This window comes from Epithele typhae (genome assembly GCF_022376455.1).
Source record: "Epithele typhae strain CBS 203.58 chromosome Unknown BXZ73scaffold_129, whole genome shotgun sequence".
In the NCBI taxonomy this organism is placed as follows: Eukaryota; Fungi; Basidiomycota; class Agaricomycetes; order Polyporales; family Epitheliaceae; genus Epithele; species Epithele typhae.
The window spans coordinates 39,318-54,719 of NW_025954320.1; the positions used below are offsets into that span (position 1 = coordinate 39,318).

The following is a 15,402-nucleotide window of genomic DNA, read 5'->3' on the forward strand; positions in this document are numbered from 1 at the left end:
CGGTGAGGGCCTACTACTACCGGTCGAGCAACTGACCTCAAGTGCATCTCTCTCAGAGATCAAACACCGATGAAATCAAGGGTCTCGGTTCGGCGTAGTAAGGACCCGCACCCACGGGGCCATGCCGCAGACTTGGCACCGTCAGCCCCCGCCGCTATCTCTTCAGCCCGACGCATTCATCAGCGGTCGACCTCATCGCCCGCTGACGGTTATCGAAGGTTTTGCGACCGCCAACCTAAACCGTGGACGAGGTTGCTTACCAGGGTGTTGAAAGAGACCGGATTGACGAGACGGACCCAACTTCGGGGGTATTCTGACAGTTCCCGACAAGGACGAGAGGATTCTGATGGTGCGCGTTATCAGACCTTGTACCGCATGTCCCATGAGGGTGAGTGCGTTGGCGTGGCAGCCGTTCTGTGATCCGGAAGTGCGGTTGAAATGGTTCGGTGCGCGCGCACTTGCAGCACGTCTTCTAATGGTTCCAAATTCGCAGCTTCCGGGTTAGAAGATGCTCGAAGGGCGGTGCACTCGGGCCGGCGGGTTTTCAGTGAACTGCCGTCCAAACGACGTGCGGCAAGGGCGGTGGGTTCGGCCTACCGGTCGTTAAGTGGATTCGTGAAAACGTTACATTGTGAGGCACACAAGGAGGAAATGAAAGCATGTACACGACCGACTAAACTTGGGACCTCATTCGCTCAGCGGCCCCCTCCTCGCCAGAAACGCTGCTGCCAGACCCTACCCCAAAACAACGTCCTCCTGGTCCGAGTCGAACTCGTCGGAGAAGTTGTTGTCGTAGGTGTAGCGGAAGCCTTGGAGGAAAGGGACATCGGTGGCAGCGTATACCTGCGTGAGAGGCACTGGAGCGAACCCCCCTCCTGCAAGGAACCCACGAGCCCTGGCCTTCGCCTTGCCCTTCCGTGCAAGACCCTTGATGATCCGCAGCTCGGGGTCGTCTGGAAGGTAAGGGGAGTCTTCAGCGTAGTGTCGAACGACGTAGCGAGCGGCTTCGTGACGCCGCAGCACCCCGTGGACGTTGAAGAAGTAGATAGCGAAGTAAGCCTTCGCGGCATGCGGATTACCGTCCAGGGCGGTGAGCCGCAGATGATGGGCGGCGTTGAGGGTGATGATGCAGGCGTCGGCCCAGTTACCAAAGTCGAGGCGACTGGGATCGGCCCATACTCGGACCCCCATGGCAGCTGCGTTCGCCTGAATCGCCTGGAAACGATTGTCCTCCGCGTCCTCCGCCGCCGGGCCCATCATCGCTCTCATGCCGTTGTCGAATTCAAAGGGAGCGTAGCGCTTGAGCGTGCGGTCGCGGAGATCGAGAAGCGGCGTGGGGGAGAACCACCACTGCTTGTAGACCGTCATGGGATGTCCGCGAAGGGAGTAGTCCGGCCAACCACGCACAGCAGTTAAAGAAGAGACGGCGGGATCGGAGAAGGTGAACAGGGGGGCGAGGGCGGGGGCGACGGGGGCGATGGGAGGCGCGATGGCGGGGCGGCGGGGCGTGGGAGCAGGCGGCGATGGCGGCGGCGGCGGCGGCGGGAGCAACTGGGGCAACTGGCGGAGGCGCGATGACGGAAGCGGCGGTGGCGGCGGCGGCGGGGGGAGCGGGCGCGGCGACAGCGGGAGCAGGTGCGGTGACGGCGGGGGCAACGGGGGCAACGGGTGGAGGCGCGATGGCGGGGGGAGCGGGGGTGATTGGGGCGACGGGCGGAGGCACAACGGCGGGAGGAGCGGGCGCGGTGACGGCGGGCGGAGCGAGCACGACAGGTGAGGCCGCGACGGGGCTGTGGTCCTCGAGGCTCTGCACTCTTTGAAGCAGTGCAGCCATTTCCTGTTGAAGGTTCACCACGCGGCGAGCGAGGAAAGTGTTTTGACGCATGGCGAACGCCAGCGCGATGTGTATGGCATCCTGGGTGAGTGCGGGTGAGATCGAACCCATCCATGGTGCTGTGGGTGAGACGGAAGTACTCACATCGGTATCGTCAAGCTGACCAGCCATGGTTTGCACGGACGTCCTCGTCGTTGAGGGAGGTATGGTAGGAGGGAAAGAGGGGGGCTCTGGAGATTCCCCTCGACCGTGACCTGCTGTTATCTGGTCAGGTATCAGCGTGAATGATCTGGCACGTGCGACCACCGGCAAGACCCTTTTCAGCCGCAACAGCTGGAAACAGTAGAGCACTGTGGCCTACCCGGTGAACAAATATATCAATTCGGGTGTTATAATTACTATACAGGCTTTGATGATCGTGTACGCATGGAGTGAGGACATGTACTTGACCGGCACGGTCACTACTGCTCGTCCACACTCAAGTGCCGAGGACGGCGGAATAAAATGGCACGGTAAGCTCACGTTTATTAGAGCAATATTATGGTAGAATAACAAGGGATGAGCTACGGTAGGGTAGAGTCACAGAAAGTTACGCTACGGTGTGCTACGGGCTTCTCGGAGTTGACGCGGGGCGCCTGCCACCGATGTAGCGGAGGTGCGGGAAAACCGGAGTGCGAGCGGCCCGGGAGCTTGGCGGGCGCACGGAAGTCCGATTTTATCGGAGTCGAGCCCCAGCCAAGTCCGCGGGTGGGTTAGAAATACGGGCGAGGCAGACGAGGCCCCGCGCCTGCTCACGCGTACAGTTGAGGTGTGTGCTAGGAGGGGCAATGGCAGCGGGTCCGATCGGCCGTAATGCAGGGCCTGAAGGCGAAGGTGAGCGCGGCGTGAGAGATAATGAACGGATTGCTCACCTCCTCGATGCGTCCAAGCGTCAGCTTGGAGTAGCGTGTGTGGATCATATCCTCGAGGACCTGAGGAAAAGGTAAGCACGCGCGATCTGCACCAGAATGAACGCTCACTTCTCTATGGTTGGGGTGCATCGCAGGCATGGTGACGAGAGCGAGCGAGAGAGCGAAGAGCGATGGAGAGAGCGAAAGAGAGAACGAGCGAGGGAAGTGAGGGGACAGAGGAACAACGCGAACTTGAGCGCCGCGCGCGCAGGCGTAGCGGAGGCGCGAGAAAACCGGGGCGGGGAGTGGCCCGGGCGCTGGGCGCGCGCACAGAACCCCGGAGTCCCTGGACGCGCCTTGTGGGTGCCCGGGATGAGATGAACAGAAGATATCACTGGAAATAGGAGAATGTTTACCGGTGAGTCCGGCCAATGTACCTTGCAGTGGCCGCCCAGAATGAGTGGTATCCTCTCTCAATGACAGCGGGAGCGGACGTGCTTGGGGAGAGGAAATATATTTGATGGGTGCGACATACAAGTACTATACAGGACCGAACATCAACCAATACTAGAACTCTCAAGATTAACACGATGGAAGAGGGGTTCAAGGCATTACGAAGAGTTAAACTACGGTACGTTACGTTACGGGCTACTCGGCGTTCAAGGGGGTGCCTGCCACGGACGACGACAGACGAGCTCCCACTCCCAGTGCTTGAACCGCTGGCCTTCAAAGTTGAAGGTGTTGATAATCCAACGGCCAATTCTGTCACAAGTATCGTCGACAGTCGCGCGCGCAGGGTGGAGATGGACTTACATGTGACAGTGGTGGCCGCTAACGTTGCCCAGACGGTCGTGGGGCTGTCGAGCCATGTCAGCGCGCGCGCGAGACAGAGTGCAAAACAAAACGACGCACCGTATGGAACTTCTCGATCTGCTCGTTGGCGCCACGCAGACGGCATCTGCCCGCGCGGAATCGAACATGGATCTTGTTCCCCCGCCGGAAGGTCTCGGCACCGAGGCCGTGGTGGAGAGCCTGGCAGGCGAAGGTGAGCGCGGCGGGCGAGATAAGAAAGAGAGAGCTCACCGCCATTATTCTGCCCACCGGAATCTCGGTGTAGCTCGTGTGCATCATGGCCTCGAGGACCTGCGGAAAAGGGTAAGCACGCGCGATCTGCACCAGAATGGAACGCTCACCTCTCTGTGGCCGGGGTGCATCGCAGCCATGATGACTGCAGCGAGAGAGAGAGCAAAGGGAAGAGTGTGAAGAGCGAAGAGCGAGGGAGAGAGCGAGGGAGAGAAGTGAGGAGACAGAGGAACAGCGTCGCGAACTTGAGCGCCGCGCGCGCAGGCGTAGCGGAGGCGCGGGAAAACCGGGGCGGGGAGCGGCCCGGGCGCTGGGGGTGCGCAAAGAACGCCAGAGTCCGAGAAACTCGGACTCGACAGGTCCGATCGTTGTCCCGGAGGTGAGGTTGACGAACTTGTAGGAGAGGGTGCAACGAAATATATTCAAAGGATGTTGTAAGTTGATAAATACAAGTGTTGTCGCTAATGAACCATCAAATCAACGGGTGGAACTGTATGTAGGACACGCAAACGTAACGTACGCGACGTTGAATGAGAAAGCAAGAATTAAGACTGAAGGTGCTACGTTCCGATTCATCCAAAGTTCTACTCGTACGCTACCTAAACCGGCGACCAGTCCTTGGCACAGAGGTCGAGCCAGGCAGTGTTATCCCAGCCCGTGATGTGATTATTGAGTCCGATGAGGGAGGCGACTGAGACTCCCGAACTAAAACGGAAAGTCAGGGAGAAATGAAGAACGAGAAACGGCCATACGTACATGCGAGCGTTGTGAGCTGGGATTTGATCTGGCCGGTTGTCCGTCTTGCCCTTGGCCCCGTTGCCGCCGTGGGGCTAAGCGGATCCCTGAGTTTAGATGCGCTCTCTAGAACTAAACGACGCACCTTGTGGAAGCCGACGGTTGCGAACTTCTTGAGGTCGAAACGACATCTCCCAGGCGTGAAGGACACCTTCACGGTGCCCCCGTTTTCGTGAACCTCGGCCCCCAGGCCGAGGCGCATAGCCTGCACCAGGCGCAGTTAGCCTCGCGATACAGAACTGACTTCTTCTTACCTGTACCAGATCCTTGGTTGGGACCGATTGCAAGACCGGTCCGTGCATGAGCGTGTACAGAGTCTGTGAATGGGGGTCAGAAGGGCGCAAAGGGAGGAATGAACAGGCTGCGCGCACATCGCGATGCTTTTGAAGCATGGGCGGCATGTCGTGTAGAATAGGTGGAGGTGGTGGCGGGCAGGGGAAGGAGGCAGAGGGCAAGGAATCGGGGGCAGCGGACGAAGCAGAGGACGCGCGAGGACTCACGAGGACGAAGGCGCCGGCGGCGCGTGAGACGCGAGCGCGACGCGACTCCGAGGAAATCGGGATCATTAGACGCGTTCCATCCAAGACGCGCCACGCCACGCCACCGGGGCATAAAAACATGTCATATAATTTAACAGTGGAAGGACGGAAAAGGCCCTTTGGAGCAGTGGTAACGGCGTCGGGTTGCTCGAACGCACCACGGGTTCGATACCCCGCGATGGTAAATTTTTCGTCTGTACGACTAAGACTTCCAAAGGGCAGGTAAGTACAGGTGTGATATATACAACAGTCCCGTCTACTAACTGAAAACTAGTTCGATCGAAAACGCCGAGCACGGCGGTGATCCGGGGCATGGTGCGGCGTTCACGGTGCGCCCAGTGACCCATCGCTACAGTAGTAATGGGTGAAAGCGCTCATCGCCTGCCTGCGGGTGTGCCTTGAATGACGTGATGACGTCGCCATCTTTGTCCCCATGTCCGTCCCGTCCTCACATGCCTCGCAGTTAGACCCATGGGTTAAAGAACCCGGGCGGAGGAGAAGCCATCCCACAAGATAGCTACCTATCCAGCACGTGGATGAGGGAAAGTCGATCCAGCCTCGGCGTGACGGGTCAACGGGTCAACGGGCGCACACCAGACAATGAGGGTTCGGCCCGGGCCCGGCATAGCCGGACCCGGACGCCAAATGGAGCGAGCCGCTGGGTGGGCGGGATCGCTCACGCCGCGATTTGGGGATGAGTCTTCTGCTCTTCCGCTCCCCTCCTTCAAACTTCAAAGCTTCACCCATCCGGCCCTGTAAACAGCCACGAGATGCGGAGGACGTCCGCCCGGATGTCCTCCGCGTCGCCCTTCGCCTCCGCCGCGTCATGGCCCTCCCGCGCATTGCCCAGCCTCGTCCAGGCCCTCAGCCTTCTCCCGCGAGGCCTCCGGATTCCGTATCGCCCCCGTTCACGCACCTGTGGTCACCACGGCTGTATTACAATGCCCCAGGTACATGGGAATAAGCTTTTGCTATTCCTGAGGGTGTTGTTATTGTAATAAACGTGGTGAGGTCTTTAACAATAACAACGCAAGGGGGTCTTGTAATAACTGGTGCTGAGGCTGTTAAAAGCAACGTGGGGTTGTTAAAACTGACGTGGGGCTATCAAAAAGGGTGCAGGGTTGTTAAAATCGACGTGGGGCTGTAAAAAAAGGATGCAGGGCTGTTAAAATCGACGTGGGGTTGTTAAAAAGGGTGCTGGGTTGTTAAAACCGACGTGGGGCTGTTAAAATCGACGTGGGGCTGTTAAAAAGGGTGCAGGGTTGTTAAAATCAACGTGGGGCTGTTAAAACCGACGTAGGGCTGTCAAAAAAGATGCTGGGTTGTTAAAATCGACGTGAGGCTGTAAAAAAAGGATGCAGGGCTGTTAAAACTGACGTAGGGTTGTTAAAACTGACGTGGGGTTGTTAAAATCGACGTGGGGCTGTCAAAAAAGATGCTGGGTTGTTAAAAGTGACGTGGAGATATTACAGAATGTGCCAGCCTGTAATAACTAACACCAGGGTCCCACTGGGACCTACCTAGCTATAAATAGCCTGGTTCAGGTACTGCTACAGATGGGCATTCTGGCAGGTATAGTGGGCTGGAATTGGGGATAAATGGTTAGCTAGAGATGAGAATGGCTAAAAGGATACGTTTGGGCTGGTATAAGCAGCTGGAATGGGGAGCAGTAGCTAGTATTTACCAGTAAATGGGCAGCCTGGGGTGCAGCACAGGGTGGGGAAATCGTCAGGCACTAGTTACTTATCAAAAGAGGCATCTAATAGCTTTCTAAAAAATCCAAGATCATGTTGATTGGAGCAGTATTGGTGGAGATACAGATGTACCCCCGTTTTGGCCGATAGGAGCATCTGCTAGAATCAGAACTGGTGGATGGAATCCCCTGGTTCTTGTTGTATACCGTGTGGATTGCCTTCCAATGAGTGGGGTCGAAATCCGATCGGAGAAAAACCCCTTCATTACGGAATAGATTGCTGATTACGCTTCAGCCACAGCGCTTTTGATCTCTCGATAGCCACTTCCCATATGCTCCGATAAGTGTTCTTTTTCTTGCAGTCTTTTCCTCTACTCTACGGAAAAGTGTTCTAGGTGTCATTTTAACAAGAACAGCCCTCTGTACCTTCCTGTGCAGCTGTGCACACTTGCAGACCTTTGCCTCACCCCTCCATAACTACCCATTATATCATTATGGTGTCTTCTGTGTCGAATTGGCACTGCTCAAGGGCCCTAAGATATGTAAGGATCATACTTATCAGAACATGTTTGATAGTGTAATGCGCCTATCTGTCCCCCCACTTGCTCCCCCGATCCAATTATATGTGATACTCTGATAGTCTTTTGTGAAGTCGATCAGAACTCGCCTCGAACACAGCTACAAGATGCAGAAAGAACCATGTGAATCGGCCCAGAATTGGTGAAGATGTTCCATTGGAGCCCAGAATGCACCACTGGGCTACAAAGTGTGGGATGAAACCTCTTCACATAACACCCACTCAACCCTGCAAGGAATGGTACACTTGCCCCCACATGTGGCAGAGGTGCTAAGTCATATTCAATATCATCCTGAAACATGTTCCATGTGTTATTGCCATAGGTATATGTGTGTGTGTGCCCTATTTCACATTTGTGTAGAGTGAGGGGCATGGCTGTAGAGCAAAATGAGCCCTGTTTCAGCTGTAGACACTGTTACTTCCTGAGTTCTTCACCGATCTTCGTGATTGTACCTGCGTTGGATAGGTGTGTTCAAGCTCTTATCAGATCTACGTAGTGTACATTGATCGGAGATGGATTCATGTGCTGATGGGGGCAATGCATGGAGGAGAGATAAGGATGGATATAGCCTAAACAAAGACCGATAATGTTTTTATACTAGGAACATAAAGTATACCACAATGGTCAAACAATACAACAAGAACCAGATTGATAAATGGAGCGGTTATGGATGGGTGAGGCAAAGGTCTGCAAGTGTGCACAGCTGCACAGGAAGGTACAGAGGGCTGTTCTTGTTAAAATGACACCTAGAACACTTTTCCGTAGAGTAGAGGAAAAGACTGCAAGAAAAAGAACACTTATCGGAGCATATGGGAAGTGGCTATCGAGAGATCAAAAGCGCTGTGGCTGAAGCGTAATCAGCAATCTATTCCGTAATGAAGGGGTTTTTCTCCGATCGGATTTCGACCCCACTCATTGGAAGGCAATCCACACGGTATACAACAAGAACCAGGGGATTCCATCCACCAGTTCTGATTCTAGCAGATGCTCCTATCGGCCAAAACGGGGGTACATCTGTATCTCCACCAATACTGCTCCAATCAACATGATCTTGGATTTTTTAGAAAGCTATTAGATGCCTCTTTTGATAAGTAACTAGTGCCTGACGATTTCCCCACCCTGTGCTGCACCCCAGGCTGCCCATTTACTGGTAAATACTAGCTACTGCTCCCATTCCAGCTGCTTATACCAGCCCAAACGTATCCTTTTAGCCATTCTCATCTCTAGCTAACCATTTATCCCCAATTCCAGCCCACTATACCTGCCAGAATGCCCATCTGTAGCAGTACCTGAACCAGGCTATTTATAGCTAGGTAGGTCCCAGTGGGACCCTGGTGTTAGTTATTACAGGCTGGCACATTCTGTAATATCTCCACGTCACTTTTAAACCCAGCACTTTTACAGCTGACAGCCCACGTCGATTTTAACAACCCCACGTCAGTTTTAACAACCCTACGTCAGTTTTAACAGCCCTGCATCCTTTTTTTACAGCCTCACGTCGATTTTAACAACCCAGCATCTTTTTTGACAGCCCTACGTCGGTTTTAACAGCCCCACGTTGATTTTAACAACCCTGCACCCTTTTTAACAGCCCCACGTCGATTTTAACAGCCCCACGTCGGTTTTAACAACCCAGCACCCTTTTTAACAACCCCACGTCGATTTTAACAGCCCTGCATCCTTTTTTACAGCCCCACGTCGATTTTAACAACCCTGCACCCTTTTTGATAGCCCACGTCAGTTTTAACAACCCCACGTTGCTTTTAACAGCCTCAGCACCAGTTATTACAAGACCCCCTTGCGTTGTTATTGTTAAAGACCTCACCACGTTTATTACAATAACAACACCCTCAGGAATAGCAAAAGCTTATTCCCATGTACCTGGGGCATTGTAATACAGCCGTGGTGACCACAGGTGCGTTCACGTCGCGCGCCTCCGCGTTGCCCCCCACCTGCATCCCCCGCCTCCGCACTGCCCGCCTTCGTGCGGCTTGCATCCGCGTCGCGCGCATCCGCGCCGCGCACCCCCACGTCGCGCACCTCCGCGTCGCGCCTGCCTGCTGCTCGCCCTTCGCCAGCATAACATTCTCCTCTCGCACACACGCCTTCGTGCCGTCCGCATCCGCGTCGCCCGCCTCCGCACCCGTCACCCGTCTCACCGCTGCCCGCGTTCGCTCCTTCACCTCGCCCACCCTCCTGCGCAGGCATGCCCGCCTCCGCGCTGCCCTCCTCCACCTCCCTTACCTCCATTTCGCTCGCCTACGCGTCGCCCACCTCCGCATCGCTCGCCTTCGCATTGCATGCCTCCGCCTCGCCCGTCTCCGCCCGCCCGTCCGCCCGCCCGCCTCCGCTACCCTCCTCCACGTCCCTCCTCTGAGCTGCCCGCCTCCGCGTCGCGTGCCTCCTTCTATAGTAGCATACAATAAATATATTTTCATATACACCAGTGCATGCAAACAAGAGTGGTGGGAAACAATCGGGGACATCGCGCCCGTGATAGCGCCGGCATGAGGAAGCGGTGCGACGCTGGTGCAGATAGCAACCGGGCCGGTGGGGGCGACGGATGCATCTGCACCCGCTAATAAGCTTCTGTGGGAACAGATGCTCCCGTCGGTTGGGCACTGTAGACTCAAGACATGCTTGGCCACGCGTTGCGTGGAGCTTGACGTGCATAGCCATGTGCTGTGTTCCTGCGTATGTAAATTGGTGCGCCCGTGTTTCTGCTTGCGCCACCCGCCGTGCGCTCCTTATGTTCGCCGCACGGATACCGGAGCAGATCGTGAGGTCCGAGTTTTGGCGCACGAGAGCGCATGGCGCTCTTCGAGCACTGCCACCCCCGCACGCCTTGGATGACGTCAGGCGATCGAATGACCATAGCCAGCTTCGCGCAGGTTTTATCCACCAGACACATCGCACGGAACACGATGCGCTCTCCCCCCTCGCATCGCCTGTCATGAAACAAGACCAATCGAAGTACATGGCGTACTCTTCCCCCCAGCACGAGGGGAAAATAAATATTTTCAAGCGACGTACGAAGTTGGTAGCTACACGCCTTTTCTCTGACTACTGAGACGATCGCCCACGTCGACCTATAACGCACCCACGTAGCCGCGATAAGTACAACACCTGCACCGTTTAGTAGCAACATTAGAAGGCAATTAGCGCGCCTTCTGCGCGCTTGATACATTACGATACAGCAGTGCTAGTAATATACCTTGATTTCTTCCTCATTAGGGTGCCAGTCTTTGCAGAGGGCGCACCGCGCCTTGCTGCGCCTCATCATCCCAGCCAGCCGCATGGTGGCTGAGTCCGATGAGATACGTGAGATCGCTGCCCTTGCAGCACCCTGACGTCAGAAATGAGAGTGCAAAGATGTGGCAGAGACGGACGCGGAGGAGGAGTGAGGGAGACGGAGGAGCGGTTAGGGCGAGTAGAAGGCACAGGCTGCGCGTGGGGCGTGACCAAGACGCGAGCCCGAAAACCCTGGGGTGCGACCGACACAGACGCGCATGCCCCGCACCAGCGTCCGTGCTGGTCGCGAGTTCGACACCAGGGCTAGCCACCACTTTCCGCGCGCGCAACGTCGCTACGTCCTTCGAGAGAGAGAGATATATATAAATCATCTACGCTATAAGGAGGAGGCCCTCTGCTATGCCGCGGATGTCGCAGGGCCGACAATGCGATCAGGAGTTGACGTCATTAAGGCACAGGTTCCAGATCAGCCTTGCTCCGCCCGCCCCGTCTCGGGCCGGCCGTGCGCCCTGCGCTATCCCGAGGTCCCCGAGGCCCTGCCGTCCTCGATGCCCACGCCGCCATCAGTGGCCTCTGCCGCCTGGCCCTCGTGCTCGCCGTCCCCGATGCCACTGCGATATCATCGGACGCTGCGTCCGACTGGGTCTCGGCCGGCGCCTCCCCGCTCCGTCACCCGTGCTCATCGTTCCCGACAGCGAGCTCGCTGTCCTTCCGTCCTGCCCTCCCCTCCCATCCGTTTCCCTCCATTATTTTTAGCACCTGCTTCCATTTAAAACGCGCAATCAATGATATAAGATGCACCAGAGACAGTTTCCTGGGTGTGCCTGTACTGAGCCCTGACACCATCCAAAATGCGTGCAATACAGCAGCATACGCAAGCGTTAAACTGATCATCTATGTTCTGCATCAGATACTTGTAGACAATGGCTGCTTTAAATCAAAATAGTAGGTAGATAGGTGCAGAGGTGCAAGTGTGATGTCATATGTCATTTCAGAATGACATACTTCACAGTGATATGGTATACACATCAATCGTCTTGTGTACACCCCGAATCGTACCTAGAGGACATTCAGAGCGCGTTGCGAAAAGAAGCAAGTGAATAAACGATGTCGTGGTGAGGATATGACATATGCACAGAAGGGGGAGTCGGCTCGAAAATGCGACCTTCATATGTTTTTGTGCAGACACTCGATCACTCTGAATCTTCTTGCATTACGTTTATATGTGCACATCAAACACAGATCGTGGTTATTGCGCTTATCGGTAGAAGACTGGATGCTGGATACGGTATGTCATTATTCTATGACATAGCGTATAGAGAGGTGGTATGTGCTCCGATTGTCGTTCTAAAAAGCGGAATAGAACACGGTGAATCCCAGCAAAATGATGCTCAAAGAACCCTGAAAAAAGGTCAAGAATTGGCTTCGATATGTCGGAGGAGCTTAGAGAGTGCCAGGTCTTGTAGGTGGTTCAAGGGCGTCCTATGTACAACCTCTCATTCCAGGCCCATCTGACATATCGAAGCCAATTCTTGACCTTTTTTCAGGGTTCTTTGAGCATCATTTTGCTGGGATTCACCGTGTTCTATTCCGCTTTTTAGAACGACAATCGGAGCACATACCACCTCTCTATACGCTATGTCATAGAATAATGACATACCGTATCCAGCATCCAGTCTTCTACCGATAAGCGCAATAACCACGATCTGTGTTTGATGTGCACATATAAACGTAATGCAAGAAGATTCAGAGTGATCGAGTGTCTGCACAAAAACATATGAAGGTCGCATTTTCGAGCCGACTCCCCCTTCTGTGCATATGTCATATCCTCACCACGACATCGTTTATTCACTTGCTTCTTTTCGCAACGCGCTCTGAATGTCCTCTAGGTACGATTCGGGGTGTACACAAGACGATTGATGTGTATACCATATCACTGTGAAGTATGTCATTCTGAAATGACATATGACATCACACTTGCACCTCTGCACCTATCTACCTACTATTTTGATTTAAAGCAGCCATTGTCTACAAGTATCTGATGCAGAACATAGATGATCAGTTTAACGCTTGCGTATGCTGCTGTATTGCACGCATTTTGGATGGTGTCAGGGCTCAGTACAGGCACACCCAGGAAACTGTCTCTGGTGCATCTTATATCATTGATTGCGCGTTTTAAATGGAAGCAGGTGCTAAAAATAATGGAGGGAAACGGATGGGAGGGGAGGGCAGGACGGAAGGACAGCGAGCTCGCTGTCGGGAACGATGAGCACGGGTGACGGAGCGGGGAGGCGCCGGCCGAGACCCAGTCGGACGCAGCGTCCGATGATATCGCAGTGGCATCGGGGACGGCGAGCACGAGGGCCAGGCGGCAGAGGCCACTGATGGCGGCGTGGGCATCGAGGACGGCAGGGCCTCGGGGACCTCGGGGATAGCGCAGGGCGCACGGCCGGCCCGAGACGGTCATTTCTCCACACGCTCCCCGTGCCTGAGCATCAGTTCGATCAAGTTCGCAGGCCTTCTCGGCGCGCCATCGCCAGTGTCGCGCCTGAAAGGCACACACCTCCAATGCATTCAAATCTCTTGCATCATCCAAACTGATAGTGGCCACGGCTGGCTGTGGCCTTGCCCACATGCCTGCAGAGTGTTGCACTAGTATGTCACGAACATGACACGCGTTGATACGTACGTGCCGCCGCTGTATGGTGCAGCGCCATCCTCGACCACGCTAGCGCCCGCGCGCCGACGCCCGACTCTCGTCCATCTCCCTCTCGCATCCACCTGGACCTCACATCAATCAGGTCCCCTTAGCCTGGGGCACGGGGGAGGATGGCCCGGGCTAAGGAGACCTGAATCCGTGCTCCCGCGCATGTTTGAATAATGTCCTCACCTGTACCTCACAAGATCAGAGTCAATTGATCTGTGATCACCCCCCGGGGTGATTCCACTTTCGGTAACTGCAAACGTCTCTAAGCCTGCGAACTGTAGTGCCTCTACGGATATCGACGAAGATACAAGCTTGTAGGGAACGTTAGAACGCGGACACATGCCCAAGTCCCCGCCCCCTTCCCCGACATCCCGAGGGCTCGGCCCAGCCGTCCTCCGCGCTTCCCCGGCACGCGTGAGCGGATTCCCGCGCCGCGCCGCCGCCCGCCCTTGATGGCCCCGGTATATCCGGACGCTGCGCGCCACCGGGTCTCCGCCGGCGCCTCGCCCTCCGCCACCCGTGCTCGCCGCCCTCAACAGCGAGGCTCGCTGTTCCTGCACCCTGCCTGCCTCTCCCCTCCGTTTCCCTCCGTTCTTTTTGGTACCTGCTTGTATTTTAAATGCGCACCTAATGATACACAATGCAATAGCTACAGTTGGCTGGGTGTGCCTGCACTGAGCCCTTAAATCCCCCAAAATGCGTGCAACATAGTTCATATATAAGCAGTCCATCGATGGGATAAATTCTGCATAAGTTAGCTGTATATGAGAGCCTCTTTAATCTGAACTTGCAGGTGGATAGCTGAAGGGGTGAAGGCATGATGTCATATGTTATTTCAGAATGACATACTCCACAGTGATATGGCATACACATTTATCGTCTTATGTACACCTAGAATCGTTCATAGAGGACATTCAGAGCGCGTTGCGAAAAGAAGCAAGTGAATAAACGATGTCGTGGTGAGGATATGACATATGCACAGAAGGGGGAGTTGGCTCGAAAATGCGGCCTTCATATGTTTTTGTGTAGACCTCTGATCGCTTCGCATCTTGTTGCATTACGTTTAATGTATATGGAGAGCTCAGATCGTTGTTTGGTGCTTATCGGTGAAGGATTGATACAGGCCATGGTATGTCATTATTCTATGACATAGAGTATAGCGATATGACATGTGCTCCGATTGTTATTCTGAAAGGCGGAATAGAACGGGGTGCTTCTGCTCAACGATGCAGAAAAATCTTGAAGAATGGTCGAGAAGTGGTTGAGATATGCCATATGAGCTTGAAGTGTGCAAAGTGGTGTAGGTGGTTCAAGGGCGTTCTTTGTGCAACCTGCCGTTCTAGACCCATCTGACATATCTCAACCACTTCTCACCATTCTTCAAGATTTTTCTGCATCGTTGAGCAGAAGAACACCCCGTTCTATTCCGCCTTTCAGAATAATAATCGGAGCACATGCTATCGCTATACTCTATGTCATAGAATAATGACATACCATGGCCTGTATTCAATCCTTCACCGATAAGCACCAAACACGATCTGAGCTCTCCATATACATTAAACGTAATGCAACAAGATGCGAAGTGATCAGAGGTCTACACAAAAACATATGAAGGCCGCATTTTCGAGCCAACTCCCCCTTCTGTGCATATGTCATATCCTCACCACGACATCGTTTATTCACTTGCTTCTTTTGCAACGCGCTCTGAATGACCTCTAGGTACGATTCTGGGTGTACATAAGACGATATATGTATATCCATATCACTGTGGGGTATGTCATTCTGAAATAACATATGACATCATACCTGCACCCCTCTAGCTATCCACCTGCGATTAGATAAGAGCTCTCATATACACTATCTGATGCAGACTTAGCCGATCATTGAGTGCTTGTATATGTTCCTATTGCACGCATTTTGGGAGGTTTGAGGGCTCAGTGCAGGCACACCCAGGAATGTGGCTATTGAATTGTGTACCATTAGGTGCGCATTGAATACAAGTAGATTACAAAAAGAACGGAGGGAAACGGA

At 54.4% G+C, this 15,402-nt stretch overlaps 2 protein-coding genes across 2 annotated transcripts; both read right to left on the minus strand.

Moving 5' to 3' along the window:
* Window positions 1-735: 735 nt before the first annotated feature.
* On the minus strand, window positions 736-2,883 carry BXZ73DRAFT_107892 (uncharacterized protein; the record flags this gene model as incomplete). The annotated part of the gene is made up of 5 exons (XM_048017023.1): window positions 736-1,560; window positions 1,625-1,915; window positions 2,636-2,695; window positions 2,746-2,805; window positions 2,854-2,883. 5 exons carry the CDS (start codon window positions 2,881-2,883, stop codon window positions 736-738), a joined length of 1,266 nt encoding a protein of 421 aa, XP_047871493.1.
* A 1,523-nt stretch (window positions 2,884-4,406) lies between these two features.
* On the minus strand, window positions 4,407-5,003 carry BXZ73DRAFT_82694 (uncharacterized protein; the record flags this gene model as incomplete). The annotated part of the gene is made up of 5 exons (XM_048023777.1): window positions 4,407-4,512; window positions 4,564-4,637; window positions 4,688-4,807; window positions 4,857-4,919; window positions 4,974-5,003. 5 exons carry the CDS (start codon window positions 5,001-5,003, stop codon window positions 4,407-4,409), a joined length of 393 nt encoding a protein of 130 aa, XP_047871494.1.
* Between the last annotated feature and the right edge of the window lie 10,399 nt (window positions 5,004-15,402).